The sequence below is a fragment of the Gobio gobio genome (assembly GCF_949357685.1).
Source record: "Gobio gobio genome assembly, chromosome: 2".
NCBI lineage: Eukaryota > Metazoa > Chordata > Actinopteri > Cypriniformes > Gobionidae > Gobio > Gobio gobio.
The window spans coordinates 18,631,795-18,649,602 of NC_137098.1; the positions used below are offsets into that span (position 1 = coordinate 18,631,795).

The 17,808-nt window shown below is 37.4% G+C and overlaps 1 protein-coding gene across 1 annotated transcript in view; it reads left to right on the forward strand.

Annotated features, from left to right (window-relative positions):
* The window catches only part of LOC307118062 (solute carrier family 24 member 2), a gene marked incomplete at both ends in the record, with an annotated part of 115,650 nt that extends 98,447 nt beyond the window's left edge, over positions 1 to 17,203 (forward strand). The window contains 4 exons of the mRNA XM_079803416.1: positions 14,066 to 14,200; positions 14,302 to 14,391; positions 15,781 to 15,947; positions 16,954 to 17,203. Coding sequence (XP_079659542.1) covers positions 14,066 to 14,200; positions 14,302 to 14,391; positions 15,781 to 15,947; positions 16,954 to 17,203 — 642 coding nt within the window. The remainder of the gene's footprint in view (positions 1 to 14,065; positions 14,201 to 14,301; positions 14,392 to 15,780; positions 15,948 to 16,953) is intronic.
* Positions 17,204 to 17,808: the final 605 nt, after the last annotated feature.

The window sequence follows — 17,808 nt, forward strand, 5'->3', positions numbered from 1 at the left end:
AGAAAAAAAGTCTGGTATTATGGTGTAAATTCAAGTAACATGTTACTTTATTTGTAATCTTATGGTTTTCACAACTTTCCAGTTAAGAAAAAAAGCGAAAATCAGATCTGACATAGAAAGTAGTTAAAAGAGTACATACTGAACAAAAAAATATTTTCACCCTCACTGTCTCGTTTTGTTTGTGTTGCTTTGAATATGGTGTCTTTTCTGAAGGTCTAGACATATTTTTGTTGTACTGTAGAGGAGAAAGGAAAAGAGGAGCCACCGAGTCCTGCAAACCCTTACCTCTCTGCTCATGTGCTCTGCAAATGCTACATTATTGATGAAGAGAAGGATTCATTCTTTAAGGATTGTTTTATGTCTGGACAAATTGTCCTGGACGTTTCTAAAAAAAGAGAACGAAGGAAAGGAGATAAGAGAGAACGAGAGAGGAGCCTGCAAAGAGAGTCCTGTAAACCCTCGACTCTCAGTGCATGTGTGGGAAATCAAATGTACATTATTGATGAAGAGGAGGATTCATTCTTTTAGCATTCTTTAGGTTGGGAATGTACTGGAATTTACTAAAAAATTGTTATTAATAATTTCTGTAATTTCACTAGCTGCCGGGAGCATTCATTGTTTTTAAACTATAATTGTCATGTGATTAATAGTGTTAATGGCAGGGTCTTTGTGGTGTAACGAGAGCTATGGTATCCAGGGTAACACCACCACATAGGACGAACCACATTGAACAGGAGTAACTGTAGACGCAAATAGAAGCTGTCTAAAAGAGATGTCCAGGTACTAACCCAGATTATATCCAAAAAAACATAAAACCAAAGCTGCCCAACTCACTGTTGAATTAAAGGGGTCAAATGATGCTAAAATAATGTTTCAAGAATGTCTAAGTTAATACTTGTTCAAAACAATCACTTTAGCAAACTAATTTCTGTTTAAATTTGATAAATAAAATAATACATTTTTGTTCAATAAACGTGCTGTCATTAAAATGTGTTATATAAATTGTAAATATTAAACTATTTTAAAAAGTAAAGACTCTGAAACCATTGAAGGAGATCCAATAATAATTTAGTATACATTTACTGTAGTAACATAATTATATGTAATTATATGATATATTTAATGTTATATTTTCAAATATGATGGTTTCATTATAAATATGGTGATTATCTCTAAGGTGGACATCCAACTTAAAGGGGGGGTGAAACACAAATTTTCAGTCAATCTCATGTCAATCTTGAGTACCTATAGAGTAGTATTGCATCTTTCATATCTCCGAAAAGTCTTTAGTTTTATTATATTTATAAAAGAAAGATACGCTGTACAGAGTCTTTCCGAAAAAAGCTGAGCGGCTGGGGGTGTATTGTTCGGGCGGAGCTAAAGAATGACGAGCGCGCAGCTATTGCGTTGAGCTATGCATGTTTACATAGAAAAACAATGGAATCGATAGCTAACAACACAAAGACATTTGAAGCATTTTTACTCACCGCCTGCTACCAACACACGACCATGAACCTTAATCGCTGGGATTACTCCATCTTTCAGCATTAGGCGAGCTACAAATCCGGAGTTGAACTGTACCTTGTTTATAAACCACCGTCGCCAAAATTCAGGGAACAAACAAACACTTGCACAACTCTGTTGCTGCTCCGTAAAAACATGATTGTCTTGCCATGACAACCAAAAACACACATCTTTGGTGATTGTTGATTTCGTGAAGTCCTGCGACTGCAGCGCAACCGGCTTCCCTAAAGCGTTTGCTCTCTCGCTCTAGTCGCGTGGGCACCCTTCCAGGAGAAGAGCCCGTACGGCCCGTACAAGGACATTCCGCCCCATCTGACGTCACATATACCCATACTCGAAAAAAAAACGTTCCGAAACTTAAGAGAAACCGGAAGGAGTATTTTTGGCACAGAAATGCTCAATCAAACGTCCAACTTTTTTTTTTTTACTCTGTCCATGTTTAGGATGGAAATTCAAGTCTTTAACAGTGTAAAAAGCTCAGTATGCATGAAACAGCATTTCATCCCTCCTTTAATTTATGATATTTACCATCTGAATCTAAGCATGTCAAATGGAACAGTCAGCCATCTGTTTATTGTGTTATTGATTGTATATTGTGATTATTGTGCCTTTAGCCCCAGCAGCAGGGTCACCTTTTACCCCAAATACCATACTTTTACGTATTGTTCTGTTATTGAAAAACTTTTGCTGAGCATCCTTTCTATGTGGAATTTGCATGTTCTTCCCGTTTCAGCGTGGGTTTCCCCCACAGTCCAAAGACATGCAGGTTAGGTAAATTGGACAGACAAAATTGCCTGTGTGTTATTGTGTTTCTGTGTGAGAGCCCTGTGATATACTGGCTATCTGTCCAGGGTGCTTTCCCCTGCCCCTGGCCAGAGAAACTGGGATAGGCTCCAGCCCTATGACCCTAGAAGGTCATATAAGGAAAATATACAGTGCATCCGAAAAGTATTCACAGCGCCAGATTTTGTTATGTTACAGCCTTATTTTAAAATATATTTAAAATTGTTTAATATATACAAATATTTTTCCCTCAATTCTACAAACAATACCCCATAATGACAACGTGAAATAAGTTTGTTTGAAATCTTTGCAAATGTATTACAAATAAAAAATGAAATAATCACAAGTACATAAGTATTCACAGCCTTTGCCATGACACTTAAAAATTTAACTCAGGTGCATTCTGTTTCCACTGATCATCCTTGAGATGATTGGATATGATTTGGAAAGGCACACACCTGTCTATACAAGGTCCCACAGTTAACAGTGCATGTCAGAGCACAAACCAAGCCATGAAGTCCAAGGAATTTTCTGTAGACCTCTGAGACAGGATTGTATCAAGGCACAGATCTGGGGAAGGGTACAGAACATTTCTTCAGCACTGAAGGTCCCAATGAGCATAGTGGCCTCCATCATCCGTAAATGGAAGAAGTTTGGAACTACCAGGACTCTTCCTAGAGCTTAGGGCCTTAGTCAGGGAGGTGACCAAGAATGCGATGGTCACTCTAACAGAGTTCCAGTGTTTCTCGGTGGAGAGAGGAGAACCTTCCAGAAGAACAACCATCTCTGCAGCACTCTATCAATCAGGACTGTATGGTAGAGTGGCCAGACAGAAGCCACTCCCCAGTAAAAGGCACATGACAGTCAAGTCAAGTCAACTTTATTTATATAGCGCTTTTTATAATGCAGATTGTTTCAAAGCAGCTTCACAGTATTAAACTGTGTTATAATAATAATAATAGTAATAATAATTATTATTATTATTATTGATTATTATAATAAATAGGAAAATAATGCAACATAATTTTATTCGGCCGTACAGCAGCTCCAGAGAAAATGGTGATGTCATCTAGCTCATTTCAATTATCATACAGTGACAATGTGGGCAGATTTATATGTGGGCAGAATATGACATAACGATTAAACAATTATTAAAAAACAATTATTAAATAGGAATATTCGAAAGATTGTAGTTGTCACACCAGAGACGGTTTGATTGAGGATGCTGTGTCTGTGAGGCAATTGCAGGGGAGTCTAATTGACATGGTCTCTGCAGACACTTCATGGTCATACGTTGGTCATGTCTGGGCACAGGTTCACCATCTGACAGCCTGCCTGGAGTTTGCCAAAAGTCACCTGAAAGACTCTCAGACCATCAGAAACAAAATTCTCTGGTCTGATGAAACAAAGATTGAACTTTGGCCTGAATAGCAAGCATCATGTCTGGAGAAGACCAGGCACCGCTCATCACCTAGCCAATACCATCCCTACAGTGAAGCATGGTGGTGGCAGCATCATGCTGTGGGGATGTTTTTCAGTGGCAGGAACTGGGAGACTAGACATGATCGAGGGAAAGATGAATGCAGCAATGTACAGAGACATTCTTGATGAAAACCTGCTCCAGAGCGCCCTGGACCTCAGACTGGGGTGAAGGTTCATCTTCAACAGGACAACAACCCTAAGCACACAGCCAAGATAACAAAGAAGTGGCTACGGGACAACTCGGTGAATGTCCTTGCGTGGCCCAGCCAGAGCCCAGAATTGAACCCGATTGAAAATCTCTGGAGAGATCTGAAAATGGCTGTGCGCCAACGCTCCCCATCCATCCTGATGGAGCTTGAGAGATCCTGCAAAGAAGAATGGGAGAAACTGACCAAAAATAGGTGTGCCAAGCTTGTAGCATCATGCTCAAAAAGACTTGAGGCTGTAGTTAGTGCCGAAGGTGCTTCAACAAAGTATTGATCAAAGGCAGTGAATACTTATGTACAAGTAATTTTTTTTTATTATTATTTTTTTTTATAAATTTGCTAAGATTTCAAACAAACTTCTTTCACGTTGTCATTGTGGGGTATTGTTTGTAGAATCGATGGGAATTTTTTTAATCCATTTTGGAATAAGGCAGTAACATAACAAAATGTGGAAAAAGTGAAGCGCTGTGAATACTTTCCGGATGCACTGTATATATATATATATATATATATATATATATATATATATATATATATATATATATATATATATATATATATATATATATATATATATATATATATATATATATATATATATATATATATATGTGTGCGTGTGTGTGTTGTAGCAAATGAGCACAAAAGGGAAAAATATATAAGTAATTATAAAGAGTTCATAATTAGTTTTACCTGGATATCAGCATTTGAACATTCATTAACCTGACTTACAGAGTGATACTAAGTTACTACAACAGTTTGATTGTGGGTAAAATGGAGCCAATGTTCTTTTCTATATGTATTGCAAGTTTGTAGTAGTTTCTGGACCACATGGCTGGTGATGAGGAGTTTTCTCTCTCCTCTCTGGAATGCCTTTGAAGTTTGAGAGAGTGGTGGAGCATCTCCTAGACAGCATCCACAAGGACAGCTAGGGTGATAACGATCTTCTGTAGCGACCGTTATCTGCAGACATTTTGGAGTCAAGCTGGTGATTTAGTGTGAACAAACGCAAAGGGGAAGAATTTTACAACGCCTAAAGCACAATCAAGCATCTTGATCACATCCAAATGCTACAGTAATAACATAATAAAATTATCTGAAAAAAATAATAATACCACATTTGGTAGTGAAAGTGTAAGACATCTATATTGTCAACATTACCTCTGTGTCGTCTTCTTCTGTTCTTGTGACAGAAGACCAGACCATAACCGTTTACAGTATAAGCATACTAAATCCCCAGATTGATCTGTTGTATTCCTGCACTCAAGATGGCCGTCCAGTTAAAGGGTATGCAAAGGATTTCCTGGAACTTGCTTCTACTGTTTACCTGAATAATTATGATATGCTCATGTCCCCTGATCCCAGTCCAGTGTCAGCTCAAGCCCCTGACCAGAGTCCAGTGATGGCTCTAGCCCCTGATCAGAGTACAGTAATGACTCCAGCCCCTGAATACGGTACAGTGATGCCTCCGGCCCTTGACCACAGCTTGTTTTCAGCTCCAGACCCTTAGTACAGCCCATTGATGGCTCTAGCCCCTGACCACAGTCTAGTAATGGCGCCAGCCCCTGATCAGAGTCCAGTGAAGGCTTCAGCTCCTGACCACGGTACAGTGATGGCTCCAGTCCCTGAGTTCAGTCCAGAGTCCGCTCCAGCCCCAGAGTTTAATTACAGGCCCATTCCAGCCCCTGATAACAGCCCCTGACCAGAGTCCAGTGAAGGCTTCAGCTCCTGACCAGTCTAGCGATTCCTCCAGCCCCTGAGCATAGTACAAAGATGGCTCCAGCCCCAGAATTCAGTAACAAGTCTGCTCAAGCCCCAGAGTTTAGTATCGAACCCAATCCAGCCCCAGATTCTGCATCGGATCCCACTCTAACCGCTGAATCTACATTGGAGCCCACTTTATCCCCTAATTCTGCATTGGAGCCCGCTCTCACCTGTGTGTTAACCCCTAGGAGTCTGAGCTGTTTTGGGGCCCTTTAGAAGTTCTCTGACATTGGTGCATTTTTCAGTTGCTTATAAACATATTAATGGCAAAAGTGTAATTACACTGTATTCAGCACAAACTGGGCTACCATAATATGTGAGCAACATTTATGTACATGAATAATAATGTCACTCATGAGAAACAAAGACCTGCATAATAATGAGCTGCATAATAAATGAGCTTTAGGTAGGCCTACTAGATTTTAGGTTTACTAGATAAGTACAGTAACAGTAAAAAAAAAAAAAAAGTCTGGGGGGGGAAATCTAAATGTTTTTAACTTAAAGTTTTTACTTAAAGCAAGCTAAATTATCTGCCAAAAAAGAAACAAGATTTCAATCAGAAAGGTTTTTGAAAGAAGAGCTAAAAAAAAACAGTAATATTGTGACAATTGGTAATGATGAATGTTATAAGTAAAATATTTGGGATTATGCAATGCAATTATGATTTCAAATAGTATATGGTGACTTTAGGTTGATTGGGACACTTTTTCCCAGTCATTTCAATAACAAATATTTTCTGAATCATTTGTAAACGATCAAATACACAAAATACTCAAATATAATTTCGAGCTTCAGTCAGAAACACGTGAAATGCATGAGCCAGCGCTAAGGCTATTGTCTGCTATATTGGTATCAAATATACTAATATATGTATTATACCAGTCTGTTATATTAAATAAAATATATTAAAAACATTGATTAAAATTAAGATACAATTTTTACAAAATGAAATTCAGTTTAAAGAAAGCAATTAACTTTCTAAAAAATAAACAAAAAAAACAACAAAGGGTATAATATTTAAACATCAATATGAAGCAAAATTCGTTTTAAAAACATTGATTAAAATGAAGATACAATTTATACAAAACAAACTTCACTGTAAAAAAGGCAATTAATACTCAAATATCATTTCCATCTTAAGTTCATTTATGAGACGCGTGCAATGCAGCGCTAAGGCTATTGTCTGTTATATTGACTTAATAAGAAGCAACTATATTAAAAACATTGATTAAAATTAAGATACAATTTATAAAAAACTAAAACAGGCCAAATAAATCTTGTCTAAACAGTCTTGCGTCATGTTGCATCAGGATTTATATTTAAACAGTCTTTTTGCGTTTGATATTCACAGATGCTAACTGAGCCTTTTAAACTTAGCCTACCTTACAATGAGCTCTGAATCAGCTTTCCGTGAGGAGAATTATTCCAGGATTATTACTCAAAGCGATGTATCTGAACCATAGCTTCACTAGTTGTGTTTGCATGAGCTGATGTGTGTGTTGGTAATGAGGCAATAATGAGTTGACTGATATCTCCCACTTTTCACACAGATTACATAAACACCGAATATTTGTTTTCATTTTGATTTACATGATTTAAAACCTGACATTTCAACGTTTCTTTAGACATTTGTCTCATGCTTGTGTGTCAAGTTCTCACTAAGCTAGAGGTCATTTTCTGAAGAGAATCAGATTAGACATCATTGAGAGAGAGGCTGAAGATCGCAAATCAAGTTTGTTTCCCTTATTTTGCAAAGAGCACAACAATTTGTTTTTATTGTGACTGTACACAAAAAAATAGAAACTTAACAGATTATAATGATGTATAACACTTACCTGAATGATAAAAAAATGACGAGTTATTTGAGTCTCTTTGGCACTGATAAGAAAAAAAGCAAGCCAATCACGCCGGTGCGACGGCCGACTCGAGAGGGTTAACTCTATATTTTCCTCCAGTCCTTGAGTCCGTACGAGAATTCCCCCAAGACCAAGAGTCTGCTCCAGAGTATGCTCTAAACCATCAGTCAGCTCAAGAACCCACTCACACTCTAGAGTTCAGCTTAGAGTCCATTCCAGAGCTCAGCCCAGTGCCTGCTCTTGTCCCAGAGCTCAGCCCAGAGCCTGCTCTTGTCCCAGAGCTCAGCACAGTACCTACTCTACCACCAGAGTCCTCAACCAACATGGCCACCAAATTAGAGTTTTCCACTATCCTGGATGTTGCCTGGGACTACTTATGTCATGGCCATTATACTAGGACCCACCATGGTACCTACCACCATGGCCCCCTGAGCTACCTTCACAGGCATGGCTCCCTGAACTACGTCACCTCCCTGGTTTCCTAGGTTGCCGGTATCATTCTGAAGGCTTTCTGATCTGGCCGTATCTCTCTGTTCACCTACTTGTCACCTGCCACAGCTCCTGGACTCCCGACCATCCTCCATGGCTGGATTCTGTTTTGCGCGAGGTCGCTGGAAGGGGAGGGGGGGGGGAGGTACTGTCATGATCTCCAATCACCATGCCTATCACCAGAGCACACTACGCCTCCCATAATCCTTTCTTGCTATCACCTGTACACACTCCACAATCACCACACCTGTCTACCATCAGCCTCATCAGTTCCTCCATAAAAGCCAGCACCAAACACACATGCTTTGTATGGTCTGGTCAATGAATAGGACGGCTTACATCTATGTGGTCTACGACTAAGGCTCCCTGTATCTATTTATGCTACTTACCTGTGAATACTTACCTGTGTTGTTCCCTATGGAGCTTCTTACCTTACTACACACCTTGGATTACTTACCTGTCATCATCCAGTCTTCAGTGTCCTTCAGTCATTTGCCACATTAGTCACACCAGCCAGCATCTGCAAGACAAAGAACGGCTATTCATTCAGATAAGAGTCTCAAGTCCATCATTGAACTCATTTACTCACCTGCTTGCATCACTTGCATCTCTGACATACCTGCAAATGAAGACCTTGTTGTGAATGTAACCTCTATGTTGTCTTGTTCTTGTGACAAATATAAGCATAATATTATATAAACATTATACACAAAATATATAAACATATTATAAAAAAAAAATACATGCACCCCCTGGGGGTCCCAGAACCCAGTTTGAAAAACCTGGTTTATAGTACTTTTGTAGCAACTATCCTTCGCCTACTTTTTCACAGTCACCTGCGCTGCATTCTTTTCTTTATCTCAGTTGCCTCGTCTCTCCTGTCATTTTCCTGTTTTTTCCTGTATTTGAAATGCTCCGTCCCTCTCTTGCAGTTTCCCCTCTGCGTCTGTCAGGAGGCTGCACTGCTCTATTCACACCTGCAGGAGTGTTCATGAGTGTGCTGTCCTGATAATTATTCTGCTCCTGCAGGACGCCATCCCATGACACACAGACACACACAAACACTTCAGCTGAAGGTGACATAAAAAACTCAAAAGGATCTCAACAAGCAGCTATTTTTACTTGAAGAAAGGTCACATTTGTACCAAAGTGAAAGGAAAAGTTGGTGTTATTTATCAAGACTCTATACAGCCAGAAGCACAGCTGTAAACTAAATAATATTTACTGTCCATTTGTAAAAAACATTTTTATGGAATTCTTAAAGTGTTAGTTCACCCAAAAATGAAAATTCTGTCATTAATTACTTACCCTCATGTCGTTCGACACCCGTAAGACCTTTGTTCATCTTCGGAACACAAATTAAGATATTTTTGTTGAAATCCGATGGCTCAGAAAGGCTTCAGATAGGCCTCCATTGGCAGCAATGTAATTTGCACTCACAAGACCCATAAAAGGTACTAAAGAGTCATTACAAAATCCATCTCACTACAGTGGTACAAAATCAAATTTTGATTTTTTTGTTTGCGCACTAAAACTATTCCCGTCACTTGATAAAATTATTGTAGAACCACTGTAGTGAGATGGACTTTGTAACAACGTCTTTAGTACCTTTTATGTGTCTTGTGAGTGAAAATTACATTGCTGCCAATGGAGGCCTTTCTGAGCCATCGGATTTCAACAAAAATATCTTAATTTGTGTTCCGAAGATGAACAAAGGTCTTACACAGTGACTATTCACACAGTGAGATTTGACTGCAATTGTGGAGGACAAGATTTTATAATTAAAATAAAAAAATATAAACCAAATAAAATTCACATTTTATTTGCAAAATATACTTTTGAAAATAGTCTGTTAGCACAATCCACATTTTAGTCCGCGTGAGTCCATGCAAAAAAAAAAGGTTAAATTACATACAGTATTTGCACATTCATGTATTTCATATCTCAGAGCTGTTAAATCTGCATTTAACTAGTCTCAGCCTCAGACGTCGCACCCACAGACTGTTGGCTGCATATATATATACATACATTAATGCCTCAGTGGCTGTTTATATGGGCCATGATACATAAGCCATCCACCATATTGGAACGGTCAAAGCTGGTCCGTGAACATTTGAGAGCAAGCTGACTGAACGTCTGCAACCATAATTAGACGTAATTAGACATTATTAGATGTATGATTACCTATATGTGCAACAGAAGATGATTTTGTTAAACTAACATAATTCAACAAGAAGAAGGTGAAAAGATAAACTGACAATAGAAATACTTCTAAAGAATGTATTAATCTTAGTTAATGTTCCTTTCAACAATACTATATTATTAAAATCAAAAGTTGTAACCATATTGTTTAATGGACTTGAGCTAACATGAACTAACAATGTATTTTAACTGAAGTTAAAGAATAATAACTTCTGTAACAAATGTAGTTATTGTTAACGTTAGTTAATGCATTATTGTAAAGTGGGCCATGACTTTTGTTCTTTATAATTGTTTTGCTCTTTAATTTATTTAATCAATTTTTTGTATTGCTTTATTGTATTTATATGTTCAGAGTTCTTTTTGTTATAAGAAAAAAGTTATTCAACCTGTTATGACAACTCTTTTTTGCAACTTATTTCATCATTGTGATAATACGAAACGTGAACCGCTTCAGCAATTATCACAACATGAAAATTTGATACCGTCACATTCCTATATGTTAGTCAACACATCAAAATAAGTACTTTTTTGAAGCACGGCAAAAAAATATTAAAACTTTGATTACAAAATGTACTTTAAAATAAAAATTGTATTTGACATTATTACAAAGTGAACATTTATAAAGTGCACTAGTGTACATTGTCGTGAAAGTGTACTCTTTGAGTGTATTTAAGTGGCCTTTTTTCATTAATATTGTATTATATGTAAAAAAATTTGAATATGTTGGAATTTTAATTTTTGAAAGACACTACAAGTGCACATTCAATTTCAGAAGGGCGACAATTAGCCATTGTACACGGTGTCATTATATGCCAAAGTGATTAATAATCTTGTTAAATTAAGCAGTCTAAAGATCTTAAAATGAAACTTTTGCACATATATCCACATCAAATTAATTAAATTAAATTTGTAGCTATTTATAGCTAGAGTAATACATGACTGTGACTTTTATTTGACCAAATATTGGTCCTAGAACAACATTTTTACCAAGCAATCAGAAATATCTTTCGTAATTGGTAATTTTGCTTTGATTTTAAGGGTAGTCAGTACTTAAGATTGGGACTATGTTTTTTTGACATGAATAGTGTTTAACCCTTTCATGCATGAATTATGGAAAACATCTAGATTTTTTAAAGATTCTTTTTATTACTTTAATATGATGCTAAAATTGAAATCCATTTTAATTTTTACAAAATTCAGTTTTATGTGGACACCATGCAACAAAGGCGTAAAATGGGACAAAAAGCCTCAGATTACAATATGGAATATTGTGCTTTTATTATATCATTTTATGCTATGCATAACAGCTCAGATATTTAAAACATTAATATTACAATATAACAACGATAAAACACATAGTGTAGGAACTATAATGCTAGTTACATATATGTGGAAACCTAATAGCAATATGGGTTGGGCTTTGCTGGCACACACTCCTCATCATTGCGGTCACTGTCACACACACTGTCCTCTGGGATATTCTCTGTTATTCTGAACTGAGTGCTTGACCTGTGCTGTCCCTGTTTGGTAGGCAAAAGGCAAATTTGTCTCAGTATGTACCTTTTTACCTTATGTAAAAGTTTTTCACAGATATGCCTGGGGCATTTGGCACATGGCTATTGCTGTCAGCCATCTTGGATTAATGATGTCATCAAGCAATGAATATTTGGGATACAAGACAGTAGCCACTGTTAACATTTTGCTGTCAATCTACTGACACTGCCCTCAAGTGGTTTGGAGAGAATTACCAAGATAAATGAACCCTAAATGGAGTTAAATTAACTGTCCCTAAATGTGGACACCATGCATGAAAGAACACCGCTATGTCCTACTAGGCAAAATCACGGTCATCAATACAGGTCTGTTTGACCTCTGTTAGTCGAAGATTTCTGTAAGCATTGGATTTTATTTCAGATTCATCACGCTTCACTACAAACTCTCCTCCTTCAGGAAAACTCATCACCATAGTAACCACTCCAGTGCCCTTAAAAGGGAAAACACACACATTTCTTACATTAATTGTCAAACACACGTACACTCGACATACTCAGTGCACCTGTTTTTGACTAGCCTTAAAAGAGAAATGTGGTGAAAGAGAAAGAACGAGAACACGAGAGACAGAAGGAGCTTCCCAATAAGTTCACGCTTTTGTTTTTGCTCCGTCTCAGTGACTTCCATCACAGTGGTTATGGTGAGGAGGCTGACAGTGCGTCTCTGAGGGTCTCCGTTCTGCTCACTGTAACACACTTTCAAATGCCTGGCTGTTGATTTCTGAGGGTGATGGGGCAGTTGGGTTTATAGCAGCGTTATGTTAGTGCTTTTACTATTATAGTTTTTATTAATATTATGAATTAGGATTTTTTTCCATTTTCACTTTAATTTTAGTAAATATTTTAACCCTTAAATGCATTGATGTTTCTCCAATCATTAATAGCCTAAATATCTGGGTTTTTAGCGACCCTGATCTACATCGATCAGGCATAACATTATGACCTAATATTGTGTTGGCATTGGACTTTTGATGTCATGATGTCACTTTTGATAGATACTGACCACTGCAGATCGGAAACACCCCAGAAGAGCTGCAGTTTTGGAGATGCTCTGACCCAGGCGTCTAGCCATCACAATTTGGCCCTTGTCAAACTCGCTCAAATCTCATGTCAAACTCTCATTTTTCCTGCTTCTAACACATCAACTTTGAGGACAATATATCCTCTTGTTTCCTAATATAGCCCACCCACTAACAGGTGCCGTGATGAAGTGATAATCAGTGTTATTCATGTTATTCGGTCATAATGTTTTGCCTGATTGGTGTATATCTAAAATGGATGGATCTTTAACTGCCGCAGTGGACCCTTTTCACATTTCCAGGGTTCTCCGAGTCAGGGTTAACTTCTACAGATAGTTATGTGACGTTCCGTTTCGTCATTGGACTGATTTCACACACGTGCTTCAGACACAATCATGCAGAGGTGTTCCCAACTTCCTAAAGGGTCAATGCTATGATGCAGTGCGAGTTCCCTTCTCAGGGAACAAGTGTTACAGTCATAACCGAGACTTTTTCTGCTTACAGTAATGAATGAAACATCCCGTCATCATTGTGTATCAGACATTGCCACTTTGAGGAATAAATGGGAACTGCACGTATTGCGCCATCAATTATTGTTTTAAAAATATATTCATACCTCGGTTAGCGGCTCTATACAATTTTAACAACAACAAAAAAATAAGTAGAAAACATTATTTTATATATCATATATTTATTCATTTTGTTGTGTTTCAGTGTTATTTTAGTATCATTGAAATACTATTATAGTTTGTATTCATATTTTAAATATTTTTATATTTTCCATTTTCGTTTTAATTTAAGTTAAAGTTTTAATCATTTAGTTGTGTTTTTGACATTTTTATTAGTTATTGTTTTTTAGTGTCATTTTTTTTACATTTTGTTTAGTTTTAGTTTAGTTATTTACAATTAAACTTAATGAAAATGAGAAATGTTGCCTTGAAATATTTTAATAATTTATTTTATTTCAAGTAATGCAAATGTTTTTATGGTTTTAGTTAACTATAATAACCCTTGTTTATAGCTGTCTTTAAATATGGCATGTTCTGGCAGGACTGCCTCCATCCCGTAGGATTTACACAACCTTTAATTGAAGAAGCAGGGACCCAATCGAATGTGTTAGAGTTGTTTGTGTGTGTGCGTGTTGGAGATAATTAGAAATGCTCACATTTCACACATTTCTCTCCAATCAGGGTGAAGAAGATGAGGAGGAGGATCAGCCTCTTAGCCTGTCATGGCCAGATACCTGCCGCAAGCGTTTCACGTATGTCATAATCCTTCCCATAGTCTTCCCTTTGTGGATAACTCTGCCAGACGTCAGGAAGTCTGTGAGTACTTTTTGACTAGTTTTGTTGCAATTACAAGCTGGGAAACGGATGTAACTGTGAGATGTTTCTTGTGTGTGTGCGTGTGTGTGTTTTTTCCGTAGAGTTCAAAGAAGTTTTTTCCTGTTACATTTCTGGGGGCGATTTGCTGGATCGCAGCATTCTCCTACTTGATGGTCTGGTGGGCTCATCAGGTAAGACTGCTGCAGCCGACAAAGTGCACTTCCGCATATTGTTAAAAAAGTACTTATTACGTAAATAATATACTTTAAAAGAATATACTTAAGTGTGAACTGAATGTAATGTTTTCTGACATGTTTATTACAATTAAATGAAAATGTATTATAGTTTACATTTTAATTAAGCGCAATTAGCTGAACTTCAGAGTTCTTTTTTGACTTAAGTACATCTTTACATAAACGTACATTTTCATAATTTCTTCTATTGTCTTTGTAATATGTTTAAAGTGTACTGCTGAATGTACTTGACAAGCATTTATGGTAAGCTAAAATATATTTTAATGTCAGTTCTATTGAAACTTGTATGTCATGTAATTAAATATATTTTCAGTTACACATTTTTAGCACGTTTCAATTGATAACATTTAAAATATATTAATATATTTTATTTTATTAATCAAAATAAGTCTACTTCTTTAAAGCAAAACAAAAAAATATTAAAACAGAATGACTTAAAAGGCATTTTAAAGTAAAACATTTAATTTGACCTTATTAAAAGTGTACTTAAAGGGATAGTTCACCCAAAAATGAAAATTAGCCCATAATTTACTCACCCCCAAGTCATCCTAGGTGTATATGACATTCTTCTTTGCATCTGTCCGTCAAAAAACATGCTCCACGCGGCTCCGGGGTGTTAATAAGGCCTTCTGAAGCGAATCGACGCGTTTTGTATAAGAAAAATATTCATATTTAAAACTTTATCAAGTAAACTTTCGACCAACCGCCTTCCATGGAAAAGTGTTGAATGTTTAAAGTGAAACTCAAGATGCGTACGTGACGTCATGACGAGCGGACCTGGTCGCGTTAGTCTTTCGATCGGCAGGGGAACTTTCAACAATTTTTTCCATAAATTGAACAGGGAAGGCAGTCAGTCATAAGTTTACTTGATAAAGTTTTAAATATGGATATTTTTCTTACACAAACGCATCGATTCGCTTCAGAAGGCCTTTATTAACACCCTGGAGCCGTGTGGAGCATGTTATTTGACGGACAGATGCACTTTTTATGGACTTCAAAACAGAGCAACTATTATTCAAATTCTAATGCTTGGATTAGCCTGGACTTTTGTAATATAACTCCGATTGTATTTGTCTGAAAGAAGAATTTCATATACACCTAGGATGACTTGAGGGTGAGTAAATCATGGGCTAATTTTCATTTTTGGGTGAACTATCCCTTTAAGCGTGTTAAAGGAAGAAAAGAAAAACATAGTCATAGAAGTGTGCTCTCTTGGATCTCAAGTGGCAGTGTGTTACTAATGTTGAGCTATATTTGAGCCCAAATATTTCTGTGCCAAGTTATTTTCTTCACTAGTCTGGTTATTTTGTGCTAATATCTCTGCAGGTTGGAGAGACTATAGGAATTACAGAAGAGATCATGGGCCTGACAATTCTAGCAGCTGGAACCTCCATCCCTGACCTTATTACCAGTGTCATTGTGGCCCGCAAGGGTCTGGGCGACATGGCCGTGTCCAGCTCTGTGGGCTCTAACATATTCGACATTACTGTGGGGTATGATTTTTCTTTTTTCTTCTTCTTTTTAAAAAAATAAATACTATTTAGCAAGGGTGCATTAAATTGATCAAAAGTGACAGTAAAACCATTTATAATATGCAAAGTTTGTTTGACACGGGCCAAATTGTGATGGCTAGACGACTGGGACAGGGTCATGGCTCATTGATGCACGTGGGGAGCGAAGGCTGGATATAGGCTCATATATTAGGAACCAAATGAAGGTATTTTCCTCAAAGTTGATGTGTTTGAAGCAGGAAAAATGGGCAAGCGTAAGGATTTGAGCGAGTTTGACAAGAGCCAAATTCTGATGGCTAGACGACTGGGTCAGAGCATCTCCAAAACTGCAGCTCTTGTATATATATATATATATATCCTTACTAGTTCAGGGAAGGAGGCGGGAACCGGCGAACGTTCAACAAAACTTTAATCCTAAAATAAACAAACACAAAATTAAAGTAAAGCGGCAGCCCCTCATGGACGACTGGCCTTGCTCTGTTCACACAGCTCTCGGCCCACATACTCTCGTCGCCCCTCGCAGTCCGCTCGATAAATCGAGACTCATCACATGCAATGTTTTTCCAATCTTCTAGTGTCCAATTTTGCTGCTTCAAGTTCAATGTTTGACGTGTACCTGCATACCTCTTTGTTACAAGTGGTTATTTGAGTTACTGTTACTTTTATCAGCTTGAACCAGTCTGGCCATGCTTCTCTGACCTCAGGCATTTTCACCCACAGATCTGCCGCTCACTGAATATTTTCTTTTTCGGATCATTTTTTGTAAACCCTAGAGATAGTTGTGTGTGAAAATTCAGTAGATCAGCAGTTTCTGAAATACTACATATATTTCAGAGCAGTTTCAGAGTAGTTATTTATGCGTTTCTATTCCAGGATGCTGTATTAAGCATCAAAGCTTAATACACTTGGTTTTGTAACAAAGTTAAGGTTTTGTTCTCCACATTTAGGATGTTCAGAGCCCTAAACATCCATTTCTTTTTTCTCCCAGGTTACCGTTCCCATGGCTTCTGTTCTCCCTTTTAAACAGTATGAGCCCAGTAAGGGTGAGTAGTAACGGCCTGTTCTGTGCCATCGTGCTACTCTTCCTCATGCTCATCTTCGTCATCATCTCCATTGCTGCCTGTAAGTGGAAAATGAGCAAACTGCTGGGCTTCATCATGTTCCTGCTCTATATCGTCTTCCTGGTGGTCAGCGTCCTGTTGGAGGACAAGGTCATCGCCTGCCCCATCTCTATCTAACGTCTGGTCTCATTTACACACACACACACGCACACGCACACGCACACACACACACACACACACACACACACACACACACACACACACACACACACACACACACACACACACACACACACACACACACACACACACACACACACACACACACACACACACACACACACACACACACACACACACACATCATGAAGCTAAAATCATGTACCTGCTGACTTTACCTCACCTCTGTAGTGATTTATTTACTTATGACCTTATGACAAATAGTTTCCGGCATGTGTTATGGGGTTTTACACACTTAAAAAAATAATGTAATATTAGTATTTTTCTTGTTTTCCAATAAAAAATATATAAATATCCTTTAAGAAGATAACTGATACAGAAAACTGAACTGAACTGTACTTTTCAGATAATATATCTATTATATTTAAAAATAATATATGTTTATTTTTGGTAGATTTTCTTTTCTTGTTTTAAGAATAAACTTTAAAAAATTGTTACATTTTTCTTAAAACAAAAAAATATATATATTACCCGCTATTTGTTGCTCCACTCATTGAAGTACGGGGAGATGATCTTAAAACTAGGGCTGTAACGGTATACCA